We start from the raw sequence: 21,214 nt of genomic DNA on the forward strand, positions 1-21,214 counted from the left end.
GCCGGGGGGCGCATGCGCAGCCCGAGTTAGTGATGGAGGAGAGAAGATGGCGGAAGCGGAGTGAGTGACTCGCTGGTGACTGATGTCGTAACCGGGGGGCGAATGGGGGCAGCGACACGTCCTCCGAGGGGAAAGCTCAGGGCTCTTTCGCGGGCAGTGCGGGGAAAGGGAGACCCGAGGGCTTCCTCTTCGTGGAGGAGCCCGCTCGGCCCGTGTCCGGGGGGCGGAGGCGACCTGTAAGGGTCCAGTTGCCTCCAGGCGGAAGCGCCCCTTCCGCCAACTGGTCCTGGATCAGCGGGCCCCTGCACTCAGGGTCACCCCCGGGACCCCGGCCACTGGGATGAAGCCCTGTGGGCCTCTCAGGCGCTGTCATCCCTGCAAGTGGGCCCCGCGGGCAGTCTGGTGACCGTGCGTGCGCCGGGGCCCGCGGAGGCTGGGCAGGGCTGGGCGGGCACTGCCAGGCCTGCTTCGCGGTCCCCTCTTTCCCGCTCCCGCGCCACCCCACTCGGCTTCTGTGGGAAACCCCGAGACGTGGGGGTGCTCACCGCCCTCCCCCGGGAGGCGCGGAGGAGTTGTCCCAGCGCCGGCCTCATAGCGGCGGGGCTTCTTTGGGGCTGGCCAGGCTGAAAACCCCCTGGAAGGGAAGCTCTTCCCCTCGGTTCTCCGGCTGCAGGGCTGCTGCCTCCCTGGAGGACCACGTTCTCGTGTGGCGGTGTGGTGGTATGCTTAGTTAGAGACGCAAACTTAGTCTGTCCTGGGTAGGCCTCTTGGGCACCAGGACCGCCGGCTGTGTTTTGTAGGCATTATTCTGCAATAGACGGTGGAGTTAAAAAATTGTTCTTTTGTGCCAGGTCTGCAAATGCATTTCAGTGGTTTGGCCGGTTCCACTCACCGATGTGTAGAATTGTGCCTACAATTTGGATTCTCTGTGACCATGTTTGGTTAGTTACTGAACTGCTTGCCCCAGGGTTCGGGATTGAGGGTATGGTTGAGCGGAATAGCACTCTAAAGGGAGCAGAATTTAAGCTGTTTCTGCGCAGCACTAGTACGAGGTTCGGAAGTGGTATTGACAGCCAGTAATTTGGAAAAAGTTTACCTTATCGACCACAAAAATGTTACATTGTTGAACAGTTACCATAAGATGCTTTGATTTGTTTATTGGAATGCAGTGTGAAAAACTTAAAAAAGCCAACAGAGAAGCGTAAGGATGTAAGAGTCATTTACTAATCAGAAAAGTAAGTGTAGTCAGCTTTTTCCCATTCACTTTTCCTCTTATTAAATCGAGATTTTAAAAAAACATTTGATTCTTTGGAGAGCATATAAATATTATTTACATAAAGGATATAAAGGAGAAAGAAAACTTGTACATTAAAGGACATTATATGGGAATAGTGTATGGGTACACAATTAGTGCCAAATTCCTTTGTCTTTTCCTGAAGTAGAAAGTGTTCTTATTACATACATTCTTGTTAGTGCTGCTAATGTGAGGTCCGCCAGATTTTGTTTCTGGGAAGAAAAGATGGGAAATAAGGGCAGATAAAGCAAGTATACTCTCTGTGCTTTTCACCATTGTGGTGCATTTTTCACCGCACACAAAACCTACTTGAAGTTCTAGTTTCTAACAATATTGAGGCCCTTAGAATTGACTTAAAATGTTCGAATTTATTCAGATACAAATTCTGTATTTAGTAGAACTTTATACAACAGCGAAGTGAGTTCATAATATTAGAGGGGAAAAAATGAGAAAGTCTTGTATGTACTTTACTGTCCATACCTGAGGCAAGTGACATAATTATGCTCTTTTAAATTTTAGGACAATTCTTTGTGAAAAAGAGATTTTGGTAAGGAAGTGGGGGAATTGTTGTCAGCTCTTCTCTATCTGGTCAGAGTAATCTGCTTATAAGTATAACTCATTATACTTTTTAGATGTAGTAAGATTAATTAGGGAAAAAGCTAGTGTGATTTTTTATTAATTAACTTATTTTCTAAAAGAACTTATTTTTAAAGCAAGTATATATGGTAACCAAAAATTAAACTAATTAGCACAGGCCCTTAGGCACCCTATTTTAATGTATAGATAAGAATGATTTGACAAAAAAAAAAAAAAAAAAAGAGCAAGATTTGAACTTGTAGTTAGTATGGTCAGAAGAATGTAAATATATATTTTAAATTCCCTGATGTTGCTTTAGTTTTTATTTTCCTAGGTAGTTTAGTATTCACTCATCACCTGTTTTGGTTTCAGAATACTCATCTTCTTTCAATAATGAAAATAAATTTTCATTATTGAAAGAAGATGGCTTTATCTGTGTTACATATCCCGAATAATTTGAATTCAAATTTAGTTAGTATTAAGTATTAAATGTGCTATATATTTGTGAAGTATTTTTTCTTTCCAGGTGTTTATGGTGACTGTGTGCTATCTGTGTTTTGAGGACCTTCTTAGAAATTTAGACTTGATAATTTCTTTGGAATGATTAAATATTCTTTAAAACCCGTAAGATAATGCTTTTGCCAGTACAAACCCTTTGTGTTATCTGCCAGATTTAAGGACCATAGTACAGCTATGGATAGTGAACCAAACCCTGGAACATCTTCTGTGTCGACAACAACCAGTAGCACTACCACTACCACCATCACCACTTCCTCCTCTCGAATGCAGCAACCACAGATCTCAGTCTACAGTGGCTCAGACCGACATGCTGTACAGGTATTTCAGTTATAAAGATGGGTAGGCTAAGACTTAGGATGTCATTATTTTTGCTTATGCCAGATTTTGTTTCATATCCAATGAATTATATGATATCCTCTAAATAAGTACAGTTATAATTATTAATGTTCAAAACACTCAAAAAGTTATTTAATAATTATTCTGTTGAGAGGGCTTACATTTGTCAGAGTGTACCTTTTTTTAAAAAAAGCCTTTATTGTTGAAAGTATTACATAGGTTCTCTTTTGCCCCCCATTTAACCTCTTCCAGTCCGTCCCTATCCCCCGCAAACCCCCTCCCACCCCCGAGTGTAGCTTTTAAAATATGTAAGGAAAATTATAATTAGAAGGTGTCTAGCTGCTGCTGCAGTATGGAGATTTCAATCTAGAGCCCCAACATGCAGAATGGCTCTAGGTTTTTTTTGTTTGTTATTTTATATTTGAACCCATAATATAGACTTAGGGAGATCTATTCAGGTCTGTAGATGTGTTAAGAGGTTCATTTTAAACCTAAGAACCCTAAGGAGAAGGATTCATTCTAAAGCTCTTAGGGGCAGAGGTGGAAAGGAATATCTAAGGAGGAAAAATCTTGGGCTCTTCACTTAGTTGAGAAAGTTAAATTTACTTGGTTAACCTTTATAATAATGGAAGTTGAGGCAATATGGTATTGCATAAAAAGGACATGGGCATTGCAGTCTGACATGCTTTTTGTTTGAATTTTACTTTCTCATTAGTACTTATATAATCTTGGGTGAGAGGCATAATAGCCTCAGGAAACAGTAAAATGAGGATGAGACTATCACTTTATTAGTTATTATGAGGATTAAAGGAAGCATCTAGAACTGTGTGGGCACATTAGATGTACCCAGTACGTAATAATAGCTAACATTTATTGAACAGTTTCTATGGGCCAAGCATTTGATAAATGTTTTGCATGGATTATTAGATACTATTATTATCTCCGTTTTATAAATGGGAAAACTGATGTTTTATTAGTAAGTAGGCTAACTTTCCTAAACTCATAAAGCTAGTCGGTTCTCTGATTCTAGAGTTGCGCTCTTAACCACTCTTTGAGTTCTTATTTTTTTCCATTATACTTGCTTATTTTCTCTAGAATCCCCTAAATTGCATTCTATGTTGAAAATAACTTTGCAACATAGTCCTCTTCCTATTCATTTTTCTAGAGTGGATACCCCAGTATAATGACTATTTAACTATTGTATGGTTTAGGATTCTGAAGTTACCTTGGGTGGAATCAGAATTGTTGGAGACCCAGTCAGTTAAAAAATTCAAACTGGAATGCAGAATGTGTTTTTAATGTTCTTCATCTTTCTCTGAGGCAAGGGATCTTTGAACATACAGATGATGTGATATTTTAATATGCCATTTTGTTCTCTAGTTTTTACCTGAGCTGGATGTGTTAATAAAAAATAGTGTTATGTATAGCATAGGGAATATAGTCAATATTACCATAATAACTTTGTATAGTGTGATCACCTCATAAGGTATATAGATGTTGAATCACTGTGTTGTACACCTGGAAGTATTATATTAATACTTTAATAAAAATTTTTAAAGTGTTACTGGAGATATATAGATATAGATATATCTCACAAATAGCACTAACACTAGTTTGCATGATATTCTAGAATTGCTTCCCCTAAAATACCATCAAATCAATATTTATTGAACTACCTAAGTAGTTCTTTAATACGTTCAGCTTTCTTTTTTCAGTCCTTTGAATGTTCTTTATCATCCTTATTCCTTTAGAGCAGGGGTGTGGAACCTTTTTCTGCCAAGGGCCATTTGGATATTTATAACATCACTAGAGGCCCGGTGCACGAAATTCATGCACTCACGGGGGGGGGGGGGGGTGTGGTGGTGTCCCTCAGCTCGGCCTGCGCCCTCTCACAGTCAGACATCCCCCGAGGGCTCCCGGACTGCAAGAGGGCACAGGTCAGGCTGAGAGGACCCCTCCCCCCCCCTTCCAGTGCAGGAATTTCATGCCCTGGGCCTCTAGTACTGTTATAATCCTAAATTACTTGATGCTGGGCTATAGTCCTCTGCAACTAGCGGTCAAAAGACTACATTGTTATTGTAACAGAAGTCTGTAGAAGGTTTAGCAATCTGGAGTTGGAGAAATGAGATATGAACAAGTGAAAGTAAACAACACAAGGAAATATGCTTTCTTGGAATTTTGTGGTTCAGGGTGTCCTGACTCATACCCTAAAGCTGAAGGATATGGCTCTATTACTCCCTTATCTCTCTGGTTTGATGCTGCTGTTAGAGTTAGTTCTATGCTGTTCAGAGTCACAGTGGGCATGATGTGACTTTGGGATGTGGTTGCAGAGGACTGCCATAGTCTGACTTACTGGTTTGGGCAGATAAAGAATTTTTCTCTGTTAATAGAATGTTTGTCTTTTCTGTGTTTATCTATTTATGAAGTTTCAGGCTCAGATTTTATATTATACTAATAAATATTTTCAGTAACACTTTTATAGGAATTATTTTAGTAAGAATAGTTTTATTCTATTGTTGAAACCATCGAAACATGGAATCTAACATTTAAAAAACATTTATAAATGTTTGAAAAATTACATTTGAAAGGTAATTAGTAATTTTCTAAAAAGTAAATTGCTTTATAATTTTATGATTATGAATATAATACTACTCATTCTAAGTTTTTTCAGTCATTTAAAGAAAAATAGAGCCTTAACTGGTTTGGCTCAGTGGATAGAGCATCAGCCTGTGGACTGAAGAGTCCCAGGTTCGATTATTGTCAAGGGCACATGTGGGCTCCAGTAAAGGGCATACAGGAGGCAGTTGATCCATGATTTTTCTCTCGTCATTGATGTTTCTATCTCTCTTCCCTCTCCCTTCCTCTCTGAAATCAATAATAATATATTAAAAAAAGAAAAAAAAAAAAGTACAAACGAGAAAGTAAAAATCACCTTTAATCCAGTTTGGTAGTGTTTTAACATTTCCTGAATATTCTTTCAAAACTTTTATAGCCATAGCTGGTTTGGTTCAGTGGACAGAGCATCGGCCTGTGGACTGAAGGGTCCCGGGTTTGATTCTGGTTTGGGGCGCATGCCCGGGTTGTGGGCTCGATCCCCAGTGTGGGGAGTGCAGGAGGCAGCCGATCAGTGATTCTCTCTCATCCATTGATGTTTCTATCTCTCTCTCCCTCTCCCTCTCTCTCTGAAATCAATAAAAAAGTTTTTTTAAAAAGTATTATAAAAAAACACAAACTTTTAATATAAAAAGGCATTTTACTCTATACACTATTTAGTAGCCTGCTTTTTTCACCTTATGATGTATTTGGGAATTCTTTTTGTTAATTAATGTAGATATACTAGTATGTGCTGTGTCGTACAGTAGCTACTAGCTTATGTGGCTATTTATATTTAAATTAAAATGAAGTAAAATTAAAAACTCAATTCCTTAGTTGCACTGGTCACGTTGTAAGTGCTCAGGAGACACATGTGGCTAGTGGCTACTATATTGGGCAGCAGGAGACACATGTGGTTAGTGGCTACTATATTGGGCAGCACTGCTTTGCATTACTATTTGTAATGGCTGCAGGGTTATACATATTCTTTCCTATACCCAAGCCCTGAATTCTACCAATTTTTATTCAAAATGCTTATACCAATTTACATTTTTATGATCATTTATGAGAGTACCTGTTTCCTCAGTTAGTAGTATTCTTTTAAATCTTTATCCATCTGAAAGTTGGAAAATAATATCCTGTTTTAATTTGTAATTTTTGTCTGCTAATGGGATTGAAGATCTTTTCAAATGGTTGTTTGGATCTTTTTTCTTTTGTGAATTGACTATACGGGGTAGTTTTAATTTGTACGGATTTAATTTGTGCAATCCTAGTGATGTGTAATTAGGAGAGAACTGTGTTAATAAGCTTATGACATTGAATATTCAAGTAGTAAAATTTTAAACTGTCACTTTTTTAATACTTTATTTTATGGTTAAGATTATGGTTTGACATTGGTTCAATTGACTTATCACAGGTAATTCAACAGGCATTGCATCGCCCCTCCAGCTCAGCTGCTCAGTACCTTCAGCAAATGTATGCAGCTCAACAGCAGCACTTAATGCTGCACACTGCAGCTCTTCAGCAGCAGCACTTAAGCAGCTCCCAGCTTCAGAGCCTTGCTGCCGTTCAGGTGAGAGTGGAATAAATGAAAAATTATGAGGCCTAAGTTGACATTATTTGCAGAAAATAAATGAATTGGGTATTATTTCAGAGTTCTCAGATGTTTTGTGATAATTTTTTATTAGGGAATTATAATAGGCTGCCAAATGGAAGTTAATTTAAAAAAATAATGGATATGTTTTATATATTACTTTGTTGCTAACTTTTTGTTCCACTGCTTTTTATCTACATTGCAGGATTGCTACACTAGTGTCATGATTTTGCATGTAAAATTTTAGGTATAACAATGAATACTTAGGATTACGTGAATTATATTTACAATTTAACAAAAAAAGTTTTTTTTCCAGTATGCAAGTAATTCACACTATTGAGAAAAATCAAACGGTATAAAATTGTTTATAAGAGTTAAAGTAGAAGTATTCCTTTACTACACCCACTTTTGTTTTCCACTCTTCAGAGTTGGCCACTGTACCAGTTAATATGTAACCCTCCAGAAATTTTCTGTATAAAGATATGCATATGTACTTTCTAAAATCTGATCACACTATTCCTACTAATAACGGGATGATTTTATGATTAAATGCTTGTGTTTTAAAAAATATTTTCATTATTATTCTGTTTATTTAAATAAAACAACATGTGAGATTTAATCTTAAATCTTACTAGAGGAGGATCTCAGTTGACTGAACCTGAAAAAGGTTTATATCTACTGTAATCACATCCCCAGCTGTTTCGTTTTCTTGGTAGTGTAATTTTAAGTACCATCATGTTTGTGATATGAGTTAGGAAACTGAAACCCACTGGCACTTGATGTAGCTTCAATTTCTTTTTTGTAATGTTGGAGTGGTGATTCCCCTAAAGAAGATAGAAGCCTGTAGAGTAAAACTGACAATGAGTGCAGCTATTAAAATCATATTACCCTTTGAGTCCTGTTTGCACCATTCAGCTTTTTTGTTTTTTCTTAATCTGTTTGGCCAAAGCTTAATCCATGTTCACTGTAAAATGAATAGCCTCATATATAGACATTTTTACTTTTCTTATGTTTTTGTGGTATCCTGGTACCAGAAAGATTTTAACTTTAGGTTTTTATAGACATATTATAAAGATCTTATTATTTTAGGCAAGTTTGTCCAGTGGAAGACCATCTACATCCCCCACAGGAAGTGTCACACAACAGTCAAGTATGTCCCAGACATCTGTAAGTGCCCTAAACTTTTTCCTGGATTTAAAAATTTTAATTATTGCTTTCCAAAAGTAAACCATTAATCTTTGCAAAGCTGTTAATTGTGTATTTGTTTAAATACTATTTAAGTAACAAGTACTTAGAAGTAAGAATGATAAGGTTCAAGAATTCAGAACTAATGTTAAACTTCTGAAAATCTGAGTCTAAAAATATTTGTTTTGCTTCTTATACATTGTTTTCCATGGAGTGTATTCAGATCTTTTGGTGGTTCTAAATGATTGCAGTTTTCAGTATGTATTGAAAGCCTGAAATATACAATGCACGGGTATTAGGCCATGCATTTACTGTGATATATTACAGAATGTCATATCGTTGGTAGACATCTAAATGTTTCTAGCTTTTTCTCTGAAATTCACATTTTAGAAATTATACATTTCAGCTTATGCTTACTTGAGTTATCTGGGTCAAATTTACAATTAGTCCACTCAAGATAGTATAACTTATTTTGAAAAAGGAGTAAAAAAAAACTGGTTTGCTCTCTTGCATATATTCTGGGAAATTGTGCAAACTTTCCTAGTTAAAAGAAATTTATAGGCATGGTAATACTTGTTTAACTTTTTATTTTGATATAATTTCAAATTGCAAGAATAATAAAAAGATTTACCAGTTGTTAGCATTTTGGTTCATTGCTTTGTCATTTTTTCTCTCTACATATTTACGTATCGTTTTTTTTCGGAATAATTTATGAGTAAGTTGAGATATGTTTCTTTAGTCCTAAATATTTTGATATATATTTACTGGAAACAAAGTCATTCCTTTACGAAACCACACGAAAATTATCAAATTCAGTAAACTTAACATTGCTGCAATGTAGTGTATATTAAAATTTCATCAGTTGTCCTAGGTTTATCAGTCTCATCACTATAGATGTTTTGGACCAGATAATTCTTTTTTTCTTTTTTTAAATTTTTATTTATTGATTTTAGAGAGAAAGGAAAGAGACAGAGAGAGAAACATTGGTTCGTTGTTCTACTTAATTTATGCACTCATTGGTTGATTCTTGTATGAACCCACAACCTTGGCATATCGGGACAATGCTCTAACCAACTGAGCTAAGCAGCCAGAGATGGACCAGATAATTCTTTGTTTTGGGGGCTGTCTTGTGTATTATAGAATGTTTAGCAACAACCTTAGCTTCTATACACTTAGATACCAGTACATTGTGGCCCGCCCCCTTCCTCCATTGTGACCTCCAATGTGCCAAATGTCTCTAGGCACATTTTTGCCTAATATTTTCTGGGGACAAAATTGCCCCTTGTTGAGAACTATTGAGTTAACCCTATAATGTTCTTCCTAGCTACTTTTTCTTGATCCGATGTGGTAATACGTTGATGCTTGGTAAAATTAACTCCAACAGAATATAGTTTGTAGATTGCTAAGAAATTGAAGGTGAACTTGTGCTGTCCTTCTTTAGCTAAGGGAAGTATCCTAGAATATAAATAGAATTAGTTAAAAACAAAATTACTTATGCCTTGAAAATGTTAGACTGAAGAAAATGAAAAATCTAAGTAATGTAATATGGCCCTACGTATTGATACTAAACATTTTGTGGACTGGTTAAAAACCTTATAGACCAATTCTTTATTCCATGAAATACTGGAGTAACTTTTGAGAACATAGGGATGTGTTTTTAAAATTTTTTCTCTTCACATTATTACAAGGTATCTTTTTAAACTATTTTCTCTCTCATTACGATTTTATGAATGTGACTTTCATAGAAATTATAATTCCAGTGATTGTGCTTAATTTTTATGACATTGTTAGTGCTACTTGTCATAAATTAGGCAGATTGTGTAATGAAATATGCCAGGGCCTGTGAATGTCTGCTGGGGAAAAAGAAGTAAGTAGAGAGAATGGATATCCAGAAAAAAAAAGAAATAATATATTGCATTTGTTTTCTTTTAAAAATATATATATTTTTATTGATATAGAGGAAGGGAGAGGGAGAGAGAGAGATAGAAATATCAATGAGTGGAGAGAATCGTTGATCGGCTGCCTCCTGCATGTCCCCTACTGGGGATTGAGCCCCCAATCCAAGCATGTGCCCTTGACCAGAATCGAACTTGGGACCCTTCAGTCCACAGACCGACACTCTATCCACTGAGCCAAACTGGCTAGGGCCATTTGTTTTATTTTCCATCCCAATTGAGCAATAGCTCAAGTAAGTTGACCAGCATTTCAAATTATGATACCCAAGAATGCTTAATAAATGTAGGTCAAGCTCTGAAACAGGGGCAGAGCATGGTAACAGAACTCTTTAGGTAGTAACTATAATGATCTGTCAGGTGGCAGATGAGTAGTTTGGTTACTTTGAGGTAGGTTTTCAGATAACAGTGAAAGTCATGGGAATTAGTCCAGCCTCCAGTAGAAAAAGGGGCTACAAGTTAGTTTGTCAAATTAACAGCCAAATAGGTTGGGGTTTAGAGTAGGAGTGGGATTCCAGTGGGGAAATGGAATATTGTGTTTTTAAAAAATGGAGTAAAAATCCAGTGATACCACTTGGGAAATTATATATGTGGAGAAATTTATTCTTAATATAATGTATAGGTAATTAGTGGGTGCCAGTATCCTCTTCCCCTCATTAGAACAGAAAGACTAATTCTAGATACTTATCAGTAGTGAGTGTTGATTTTATGATTGATTAGCTCTAAAACTAGTTGGAACTGAGCCTTTAGATGTCTTTGTACTTCAACTAAATGAGACTAAGATTTAGTTAAACTTGATTTCCTAAAATGAAATCTAAACCAATTAAAAACTCTTCTGCAAAAAAAAAAAAAAAAAGAAAAAAAAGAAAAGGCATCAGCAAAGTTAAAAGACAACAAAATGGTTGAAAATATATTTAAACCATATTTATTAGCCAGCTTATGTTTGTGAAATACTAACAGCTTTTTTATATCAGTAAGATAAACAGTGAGAATTCACAAAATACCTGCATTGGTAATTTTCAAAAGAAAGACTATTTTTAGCTTTTAAACACATGAAAATATATTTATCATATTAGTAATAAAGAAATGTATGTAAAAATAACGACAGACTATTTTCACTTCTCAAATTAGAAAACAAGGAAAAACATTGAAACAGTACCCATTGTTGGCAAAGACAGAGAAAGTAGGCAGACTCATTGCTAATGGGAATGTAATTGGTATAGTTTTTCTAGACAGTTATTTGGCAATGTGTATGAAAATTTAAACTGTGCATGCCCTTTCACATGGCACTCTCATTTTTAGTGGTGTCATTTACTAAAAAGGACAGGTAATTATGCAGAAATGATATAGAAAATTATGCAAATATGCATGGTTTATAGTAGTGAGAAATTATAAACAATATACATGTCCTTTAATTGAGGATTAATTTTACAGAGAGACTTAGATTTTCATTAGGTATTAAGTTGAAAAATGGCAAGAATGTATAGTATGATCTCATTTACTTTATCTATTTAGGTTATTCTATTCTTTCAGTTATAAACTTGCCATTTGGTTCTTTATATCTTCTGTTTCTTTGCTGAGAGTATATTTTTCACTTGATTCAGTCAGGCTCATAACTGCTTATTCAAAGATGATTGCTTTAAAATCTTTCTCAGATAATTATATATTGTCTTGGTGTTGGCATTTATTTATTGACTAGAGGCCTGGTGCATGAAATTCGTGCACGGGGGTGGGGGTGTCCCTCAGCCCAGCCTGCACCCTCTCCAATCTGGGACCCTCTCACAATCCAGGACTGCTGGCTCCCAACTGCTCACCTGCCTGCCTTCCTGATTGCTCCTAACCGCTTCTGCCTGCCAGCCTGATCACCCCCTAATCACTCCCCTGCCAGCCTGATTGATGCCTAACTGCTCCCCTGCCAACCTGATTGCCCCTAACTGCCCTTCCCTGCAGGCCTGGTCACCCCTAACTGCCCTCCCCTGCAGTCCTGGTCACCCCTAACTGCCCTCCCCTGCAGGCCTGGTTCCCCCCCCCCCGCAACTGCTGTCCCCTGCAGGCCTGGGTCCCCCCAACTGCCCTTCCCTGCAGGCCCGGTTGCCCCCAACTTCCCTCCTCTGCCAGCCTGGTCACCCTTAACTGCCCTCCCCTGCTGGCCTGATCACCCCCAACTGCCCTCCCTTGCAGGCCTGGTCCCTCCCAACTGCCCTTCCCTGCTGGCCATCTTGTGGTGGCCATCTTGTGTCCACATGGGGGCAGGATCTTTGACCACATGGGGGCAGCCATCTTGGAGTCATGGTCAATTTGCATATTTCTCTTTTATTAGATAAGATTGTCTTTCATTCAGCTTGAGAGTTCTTTCTAGTTCTTTAATACAGTGAGTGATTTTTTATTAAAACTTGGACATTTTCAGTGTTATGTTATGAGACAGGTTCCCCATTTGGTCTCCATTGATACCCAAGGGGGTGCTCCTCGTAATTGCTGAGTTGGGGGTGAGAGTTCTGGCTCCTCACTAGGCCCCCACTGATGCTTTCCTGGCTGGCAGAGATGCTTCCCATATGGTCTCCACTGATTCTGCAGGGAACAGGTGGGTTTGTGGTGGTGGTCTGTTACTGCCTAGCTGGGATTAAAGTCCTGGCTCTCTACCTGGCCTTCTGACACTAACTCTTTGGAGGGAATAGGGGGGTTGGGGTGCCTTATTATAGCCTGGTGAGGTCCTTGCTGGTGTGGGTGTGGGGAGTGGGCACAATGTTTTCTGTGAAGTAGAGCATTTAAAAAAACAAAGTTGGTAGGCTGTCTCTTTCCTGGTCCTTTGGCTAGAAATAGCAGGCTTCTGTTGGGGCTCCTTCTTGTCTGTGCCCATTGATGTTTTAGTGTTACAGTATTCTTTAGCTCAGGGGTGGGCAAACTTTTTGACTCGAGGGCCACAATGGGTTCTTAAACTGGACCGGAGGGCCAGAACAAAAGCATGGATGGAGTGTTTGTGTGAACTAATATAAATTCAAAGTAAAGGAGCGGAGGGGAGAGCAAGAGAACCCTCTGCTCTTTCTGCTCCGCGGGCCGGATAGAACAGCCGAATGGGCCGGATCCAGCCCGCAGGCCGTAGTTTGCCCACGGCTGCTTTAGCTCCAAGTTTGGGTTATATGAGACAAAAAGAAATCCCAGGGAGCTCATACCCACATTGTTTACTGGGTCCTGAGGTCTCTAGCCAGTCTGCTTTTCCCACCTTTGGGATTATCTTATGTTTATCTAGGGTTTTTAGTAATAATTAAGAAGAGGAATAGGGAAAAGTATGTCTATTCCATCTTTCTGGAAACAGAATTCCTGTCATTTAACTTGCTATTTTTTTAAAAATTGATTTCAGAGAGAGGAGGGGAGAGGGAGAGAGAGATAGAAACATCAATGATGAGAGAATCATTGATCAGCTGCCTCCTGCATGCCCCCAACTGGGGATTGAGTATGAAACCTGGACATGTGCCCTGACCAGGAATTGAACCGTGATCTCCTGGTTCATGGGTCGACACTCAACCACTGAGCTACACTGGCTTGGCTTAACTTATTTTTTTTTTTTAATATTTTTATTGATTTCAGAAAGGAAGGGAGAGGGAAAGAGACAGAAACATCAATGATAAGAGAGAATCACTGACCGGCTATCTCCTGCATGCCCCCACCAGGGTTTGAGCCCGCAACCCAGGCATGTGCCCCCGACCAGAACAGAACCAGAGACCATCCAGTTCCGCAGGCCAACACTCCACCCACCAAGCCAAACTGGCCAGGGCTTAACTTATTTTTTAAAAGTTACATCTATATATCTGATTATGCAGGAAGAAAATCTGTAATACACAACAATCTGTTAATCAGTGGTTATTTCTGATTGAAGAACTTCATTGTTTTTTATATTGCCTCAATAAAATGTGATACACTCTCATTGCCTAAATGACAGACAATACAAATGTATAGAGTGCTTCAATACTTTGACAGTTGATCTGGTAGCTTTGACTGCTATTAAGTGACTAATGGGCAGGTAGTGTATACAGTGTGTATATGCTGGACAAAGGGATGATTCATGTCCCATGTGGGATGGAGCATGATGGTATAAGATTTCATCATGCTACTCAGAATGACATGCAATTTAAAACTTGTGAATTGTTTATTTATTTAATTTTTTACTTAATATTTTTGGACTACTTTGTGAAAAGCAAAACCACGGATAAGGGGGACCACTATGCATTATTGTTTGTATATACAGTGCAGTCACTTGTCTCTTAACATGTTCTTCTCATATGTGATTTACTTCAGTCAGTGTATGTTTAATTTCTAGTTGGTCCTTTTTCATATCCTCGAGGGTCTCGCTAAATTTATCGGCCTTTTCTAGGAAATTCTTGAAAAACCTTATAACTGTGGTTTTGAACTCTATCCAGTCGTTTGATTTCCTCCATTTCTTTTGTTTGTGGCCTGTTTTTTTGTCTCTGCATTTTCGTTGCTTCCCTGAGTTGGTAGAGTAGCTTTGTGTGCTAGGTGTTGTATATGGCCCAGTGGCTCAGCCTCCCCAGTTACCTGAGGTGGACACTCTTGGTGCACCCCTTTGTGGACTGTCTGCACAACCTTGTTGTAGTTAAGTCTTGATTGTTGTTGGTATCACTGGGAGGAATTGACCTCCAGGCCAATTGGCTGTGAGGATCAGCTGTGACTATGCCAGGAGAACTTCTGTGCTGGAGACAGCCTTATGAGACAAGACTTGCAAAATTGCAAAAGCCTCTGTGCTCAGCTTGAATGGGGCGGAGTCTCAGGGCTGAGCAGACAGCCTTGGCTTCCCGTCATCCCTGCCCTATGAGGCCCCTGGGTCTCAGTGTCCCTCGGTAATCACTGCAAGCACCTCTGAGAGAAAGCCGCCCTCGAGTTTCGCCCATTGCCAGACAGTCCAGTTTCTCCCCCAATGAATCTGGATTCCCAGATTCTTGCTCAGAACTGGAGTTCAGCGCAGTCGGGAGCTTCCGTCTTCCTCCCGCTAGAGAAAGCCAGCAGCACACTCAGCAGTCAGTCCTCTCTGCGCTCACTTGTGCGCGCACCTCCAGACCTCTGCCTTTCACGGCTCCCCTGAGTTTCCATGCGCTCCTCTCTTTTCCCGACAGTCCAGACTCCCCCCCATATGAGTCTGGGACCCCAGGGTCTCGCCCAGAACTGGGGTTCATTTCAGTCGGAACTGGAGTTCAGCGCAGTCGGGAGTTTCCGCCTTCCTCCGCTAGAGAAAGCCAGCGGCACACTCAGCAGTCAGTCTTCTCTTTATGCACTTGCGTGCATGCCTCCAGACCTCTGCTTTTCGTGGCTCCTCAGAGTTTCTATGTGCTCCTCTCTTTTCCCGACAGTCCAGACTCCCCCTTTATGAGTCTGGGACCCCAGGGTCTCGCCCAGAACTGGGGTTCAGTGCCATCGGAACTGGGGTTCAGTGCAGTTGGGAGCTTCTGTCTCTCTCTCGCTAGAGAAAGCTAGCCAGGCACTCAGCTGCCTGTCCTCTCCGCGCGCGTCTCTGTACCTCAGCATTTGCAGCTCCTCTGAGTCTTTGTGTGCCCCTCTCTTTCCTTCTAGTTGTAGAATTTCCACTCAGCCAGCTTTCCTGTGGTTCTGGATGATGTCCGTTCTGTCTTTTAGCTATAGTTTTGAAATTGTTGTGCGAGGCAGCACTCTAGGTCTTCACCTGTGCCGCCATCTTGGTTTCTTCTCTCTCAGATGTGATTTACACACACACACACACACACACACACACATACAGACATTTGTATGTAATTATATAAGTAAGATTATACTACATGTAATTCTGTAGTATTTTTCTCTTAACTTTGGGTCATTAAGATATTTTCATTCCATATAATATAGGTATACATTATTTTTTTTATGTCTGTGTACTGTTTCTACCTATAGATAATAGTCAGTTGATTCTGATCAGTCAATTGTCAGCAGTGGCTCTCAAATGGGCTTTGGCTCTAGAGAGTACTCTGGGCCAGAGACCCTGTGTAACCTCCTTTTGGGGACCCCAAGAGGTGGTTGGGAGTTAAATGACTTTTCTTAGCAGACTTGGTTTTCTCTGGTGACTTTTGGAATCAGTGCTAGTGGGAAGAGATTCCAGTAATAGGACTGAAGCAATAAGTTCCCTTTTAAAGTGTGGGGCCAGGATTGGCCAAGGCTTTAAAGTGAAAGGGACTTAGGAGTGTTGTGATGTAATTGAGAGAGAACTGTTAAGGGCATCTGGTTCAGGTCAGTGGAACAAAGCAGGAATTAGAGGACAACCTTATCAGTTGTGGGAAGGAATGAAAGTTTCTTTTAGGCTAGCAGGTGGAGATGACTTCTTGCAGAGGTGAGGACTAATCTACGTACTCTCATGGGTTGGGCATTCATTAGTAGACACTGCCTGACGTGTTATTTGCTATATGGAAGTTAAAAATAAACATGGTATTTGTTCTTTGATGTCACTACTTAGACAAAGTGAAATGCAATTCAGGTGGTTAGGAAGTAACTATTTTGTTTTCTCACTTCCTTTTTTTCTTTTTAAAGACCAAGAAAAGCATTCTGTCTGTACTTTGTGTTCTATTTCCTTAAAGAGTACTCAGGCATTTTAGTTAACAGCCAGTCATTTTTTAAAAAGACTTTTATTATGTTTTTGTTTAAAGAGTGTGTGGTTTGTGCCTCTTCCTCCCCCACCCCATCACTGACTGAAAAAAAGTTCCAAGGCATTATTACTGCAGACTGACCCAGATTATTGATCGAGCTTTCAAGGTATAGGAAAGCCCCCTAATGCCAAAATACATGAGTTGGAAAACCTGGGTTCAGTTTTACACTGCTAAGTGATTTAATTTTTGGAGCAAGGCTTTATCCAAAATGTGTATGTGTGGAGTGATATAGAAAAAGATATTTTGGGGGGTTTATTAATAATTTATTATATAGCACATAAAATTTATTATATAGCACATCTCTACATTTTTACTCTGCTTTGTTAAAGGCTATACCAAAATTATTGTTTCTCTCTGTATCTGTCTCTTTCATATACACACACTCATGTTCTTTGTGATGGACTTATATATTACATTAAAACTCTGAAATATGCCTTTGAATGAAGGCACTTTTACAGATATTGGATATATGAAGATGAATAACACATGGTCCCCACCCTTAAAGAAATAAATTATTGTTTAGAAGGGTAGAAGTATATGCCACAGTATCTGGAAGAATAATAAAGAGGGAATATGCTAATTGACCATCACTCCATCACAAAGATGGCTGCACCCACAGCTGAGGCCAAGTTCCCATAAAGAGCCTTAACGAGCAATCAGCAGGGACCTGAGGCTACACCCTCCCCCGCCCCTGTGGGCTTGACAGGGGACCTCAGGCCGCACCCCCCCACCTTGGCATCAGGCTGGGGAAACCTCAGACAGTGCCCCCTGCCCTGGCGCCAGGCCAGGGGACCTGAGGACATGCCCCCCGCCCGATGGGGCTTGACAGGGGACTTCAGGCCGCATCCCCCACCCCGGCACCAGGCCAGGGGACCTGAGGCTGCTCCCCCCTGCCTGGCTGGGCTTGACAGGGGACCTCAGGCTGTGCCCCCCACCCAGCGGGCCTTGACAGGGGACCTCAGGCCATGCCCCCTACCCAGCGGGGCTTGACAGGGGACCTCAAGGTGCACCCGCAGTGCTGTGTTGGGGGAACTCAGGCCGTGCCCCCAGCCCAGTGGGGCTTGACAAGGGACCTGAGGCTGCACCCCCCTCCCGGTGCTGGGCTGGGGGCCCTGAGACTGTGCCCCCTGCCTGGCAGGGCTTGATGGTGGACCTCAGGCCATGTACCCCACCCAGCAGGGCTTGACAGGGGACCTCAAGGCATGCCCCTCGCCCCAGTCTTGGCTGGGGGACCTCAGGCCATGCCCCCCATCCTGACACTAGGCCAGGGGACCTAAGGCTACGCCCTCTGCCTGGCGGGGCTTGACAAGGGTAGGACTGGGTGGGTCTTGATCTAGCCCAATGGGTGTGTGTGTGGGGGCGGGGGGCGGCCGGGTCTGGATCTCACGTGATTTTGAGGCACATGTGGGTGGGTGGGGATTTGACTCTGGGTCCCATGGTGCACCCCAGACTCTGACAGGAGGAAGGTTTTCATATACATTTTACTAATTTTCTTTCATCTCTGACACTTCTATTATAGAGAAAGGGCAAGTAGCAATATTAAATTATTTCCTCTAATTAATCCCCTTTTAATGTGCATGAATTTCGTGCACCTGGCCACTAGTCTGGAAGATAACGGACAAAAAGAAGGTAAAATGGTTTTACTATGGGATGTAGGGATGCCTGAAAAAGCTTATTAGAGCTGAAGATTTTTGAGAGGGAGTTGTTCACTGTACACTAGTAGGTGGAGAGGGGGCAGGGCTTGGGGGCATTCAATCCAGTCCAGAACATTATTATCAGGGCCATAGAGGCCGGAGAAATGATATTGCAAATAGCTTCATATGGCTAATGTGAAGGGTATTGTATAGAAGAGTAGGAGGAGCCCTGACCGGTTTGGCTCAGTGGATAGAGTGTCGGCCTGCAGACTGAAGGGTCCCAGGTTTGATTCCGGTCGAGGGCATGTACCTTGGTTGCGGGCACATCATCAATGTTTCTAACTCTCTATCCCTCTCCCTTCCTCTCTGTAAAAAAAAGAAGAAGAGTGGGAGGACATGGTGCTAGTGAGTCAGGAGAGGTTGAATGTTATCCAGAAGGCTTTTAAATGGTTAATTAATATTAATAAAATCAGGGAAAGATTATCTGGCAAGAAGGGGGAGGCAAGATTCCAGGTGGGGGATCAGTTTGCAAAGAAATCTAGATGGAAGTGCCATGGGCCTAGACTCTTAAACTAAGTGATTAAAAATCAAAATGAGAATGAGGAGCATAAAGGTGGAGAATCAATAAGATACATGTATGGTAAAGGAGAGGGAAGAATCAGTATGACTCCCAGATAATCTGTTTTGGGGGATTTTAAAAGATGCTGGTGGCCATTTGAGAAGAAGCTGGCTTAAGAAGGAATAATAATAAGTTTGGTGTTTGAGACATCCAGTAAGATGTCTTTGGTAAGTAATTGGATCTGGAGCTCAGAATAAGAGTTTGTCTTCAAGGATTAAGAGTAATCATGGCCCTAACTGGTTTGGCTCAATGGATAGAGTGTTGGCCTGCAGACTGAAGGATCCCAGGTTCGATTCCAGTCACGGGCATGTACCTTGGTTGCGGGTACATCCCCAGTAGGGGGTGTGCAGGAGGAAGCTTATCAATGTTTCTCTCTCATCGATGTTTCTAACTCTCTATCCCTCTATCTTCCTCTCTGTAAAAAATCAATAAAATATATTTAATAAAAAAAAAGAGTAATCATGATTGAATTTTTTGAAACTATGGGAATAGATGTGATAATTTAGGAATTTAAGAAGAGAAGTATTAAAGATAAAGCATGAACATTTTGGACATGGGTCAGAAGGTTGAGAAGGAATAGTCTGAAAAAAATTCACTGAATGTTGGCTAGAGAGCACTGGTTATTGCTAATGGGACTTTTAGTAGTATGCTAGGAGTAAAAGCCAGATTGCAGACTAATTCTGTATATTATGTTTACTGAATTACAGGTTTAATTATTTCATTAAAATTAAGAAATACTTAAAAGATACCGCTAAATTTAGAGAATTAATTAACCAACTCTTCTATACCCTCTGTAAAGTTTTTTAAAGCTTTTTATTTTAAAATAATTGTAGACTCAGGAAATTACAAAAATAGTACAGAGACATCCTCCTTTATAACCTTTACTCAGCTTTCCTCCATTCACTTGTGTTTTCCATAGGGAGAGGGAGAGAGAGAGAGAAACATCGATATGAGAGAGACACATCAATTAGTTGCCTCCATGCCTCGGCTGGGTACGTGCCCTTGACCAGAATTGAACCCGAGACCCTTCAATTGGAGGACGGATAATCTAACCACTCAGCAAGATTGGCTAGGACCACCTGCTCATTTTAACAAATGTCCTGAACTAGTGCAAATGCTAATGTTTGGGATGGGTTGTGGAACTATACAGGTAGTGTGGATCTGTGTTCTGTACCTCCGCATGGTGCAAATCTGGAGTTATGATTTTCATAGGAGCCTCACTCCCCACACTGGGAGCAGGGCAGATGGCAAGCTGCCTTGCTGTTTCTCAGCGCATATGGGTGGAGCTTCTCCAGCTCCCTTTTCACGTATTGAGCAGACCTTTGAGGATCTTGGCTCAAAATAGGGGTTTTACTTCCAGCTTTCCCTGAAATAGACTTAAAATTAGGTCTTCTATGTCTGTAGGCCAGTGTCCCCTGAGACTACGTTGGTGTCAGCTGGGACTTTAGGTCTTTGAGTTTCTTCTTTTCTGGCACCTAGAAATCCTCCCCTCCCCCTCTTTTTTTATCCTCACTGGAGGATATGTTTATTGATTTTACAGAGGAAAGGAGGGAGGGAAGGAGAGAGAGACCAAGAAACAGAAACGTGGATTGGCTGCCTCCTGTATGTGCCTCGACCAGGGATGAACGTGCAACCTTTTGGTGTATGGGACAACACTCCAACCAAGCCACCTGGCCAGGGCTCCCCCTTTTCAAATTCAGCTATACTAATTTTTCATGTTGATTTAGCATTTTAGTGAGTGTATTTGGGCACATGTATATAAGAGTCCAGTCTGCCTTATTGCTTGAATCAAAAGTCTAATAAATGTTTTCTTAATTTCTTATTTCTTAATTTTATTCTCTGCTTTGTCCACAAAAAGGATTTGAAGTCAGATTACATTACTCTCATTAAAAATATTATTTAGCCCTTTCTGGGTGGTTCAGTTGGTTGGAGCATCGTCCTGTATACCAAAAGATTGCAGGTTTGATCCCAAGGTTGGGTGTGTATAGGAGGCAACTGATATATGTTTCTCTCTCTCTCTTTCTCTCTCTCTCTCTCTCTTCCTCCCTCCCTCCCTTCCTCTCTTTTTAGAATCAATAATAATAGTAAAAACATACCCTCGGGTGAGGATTAAAATATTTGTATATATTATTTATTTTTTAAATGGATGATACATGAATGTTGTATGAAATTGGAAAGATAAAAAAGGGTATAAAGGTCTCCCTTTGCCCTGTTCCCTACTTCACCCATTTTGCCTTCACAGGTACAACTAGAT

At 40.6% G+C, this 21,214-nt stretch overlaps 1 protein-coding gene across 10 annotated transcripts in view; it reads left to right on the forward strand.

Moving 5' to 3' along the window:
- The window catches only part of PHC3 (polyhomeotic homolog 3), a 75,491-nt gene continuing 54,277 nt past the window's right edge, over positions 1-21,214 (forward strand). For 6 of the 10 annotated variants that reach the window (XM_080658366.1, XM_080658368.1, XM_080658369.1 and 3 more), the window contains exons 1-4: positions 21-60; positions 2,542-2,707; positions 6,735-6,890; positions 8,001-8,078. In XM_080658366.1, the coding sequence (XP_080514492.1) occupies positions 47-60; positions 2,542-2,707; positions 6,735-6,890; positions 8,001-8,078 (414 nt within the window). In that variant the 5' untranslated portion in view covers positions 21-46. Of the gene's footprint in view, positions 61-2,541; positions 2,708-6,734; positions 6,891-8,000; positions 8,079-21,214 lie in introns of all 10 variants that reach the window. The other 4 variants (XM_080658365.1, XM_080658363.1, XM_080658367.1 and 1 more) reach the window with 1 other exon arrangement.

The sequence above is a fragment of the Plecotus auritus genome (genome assembly GCF_963455305.1).
Source record: "Plecotus auritus genome assembly, chromosome: 2".
NCBI lineage: Eukaryota > Metazoa > Chordata > Mammalia > Chiroptera > Vespertilionidae > Plecotus > Plecotus auritus.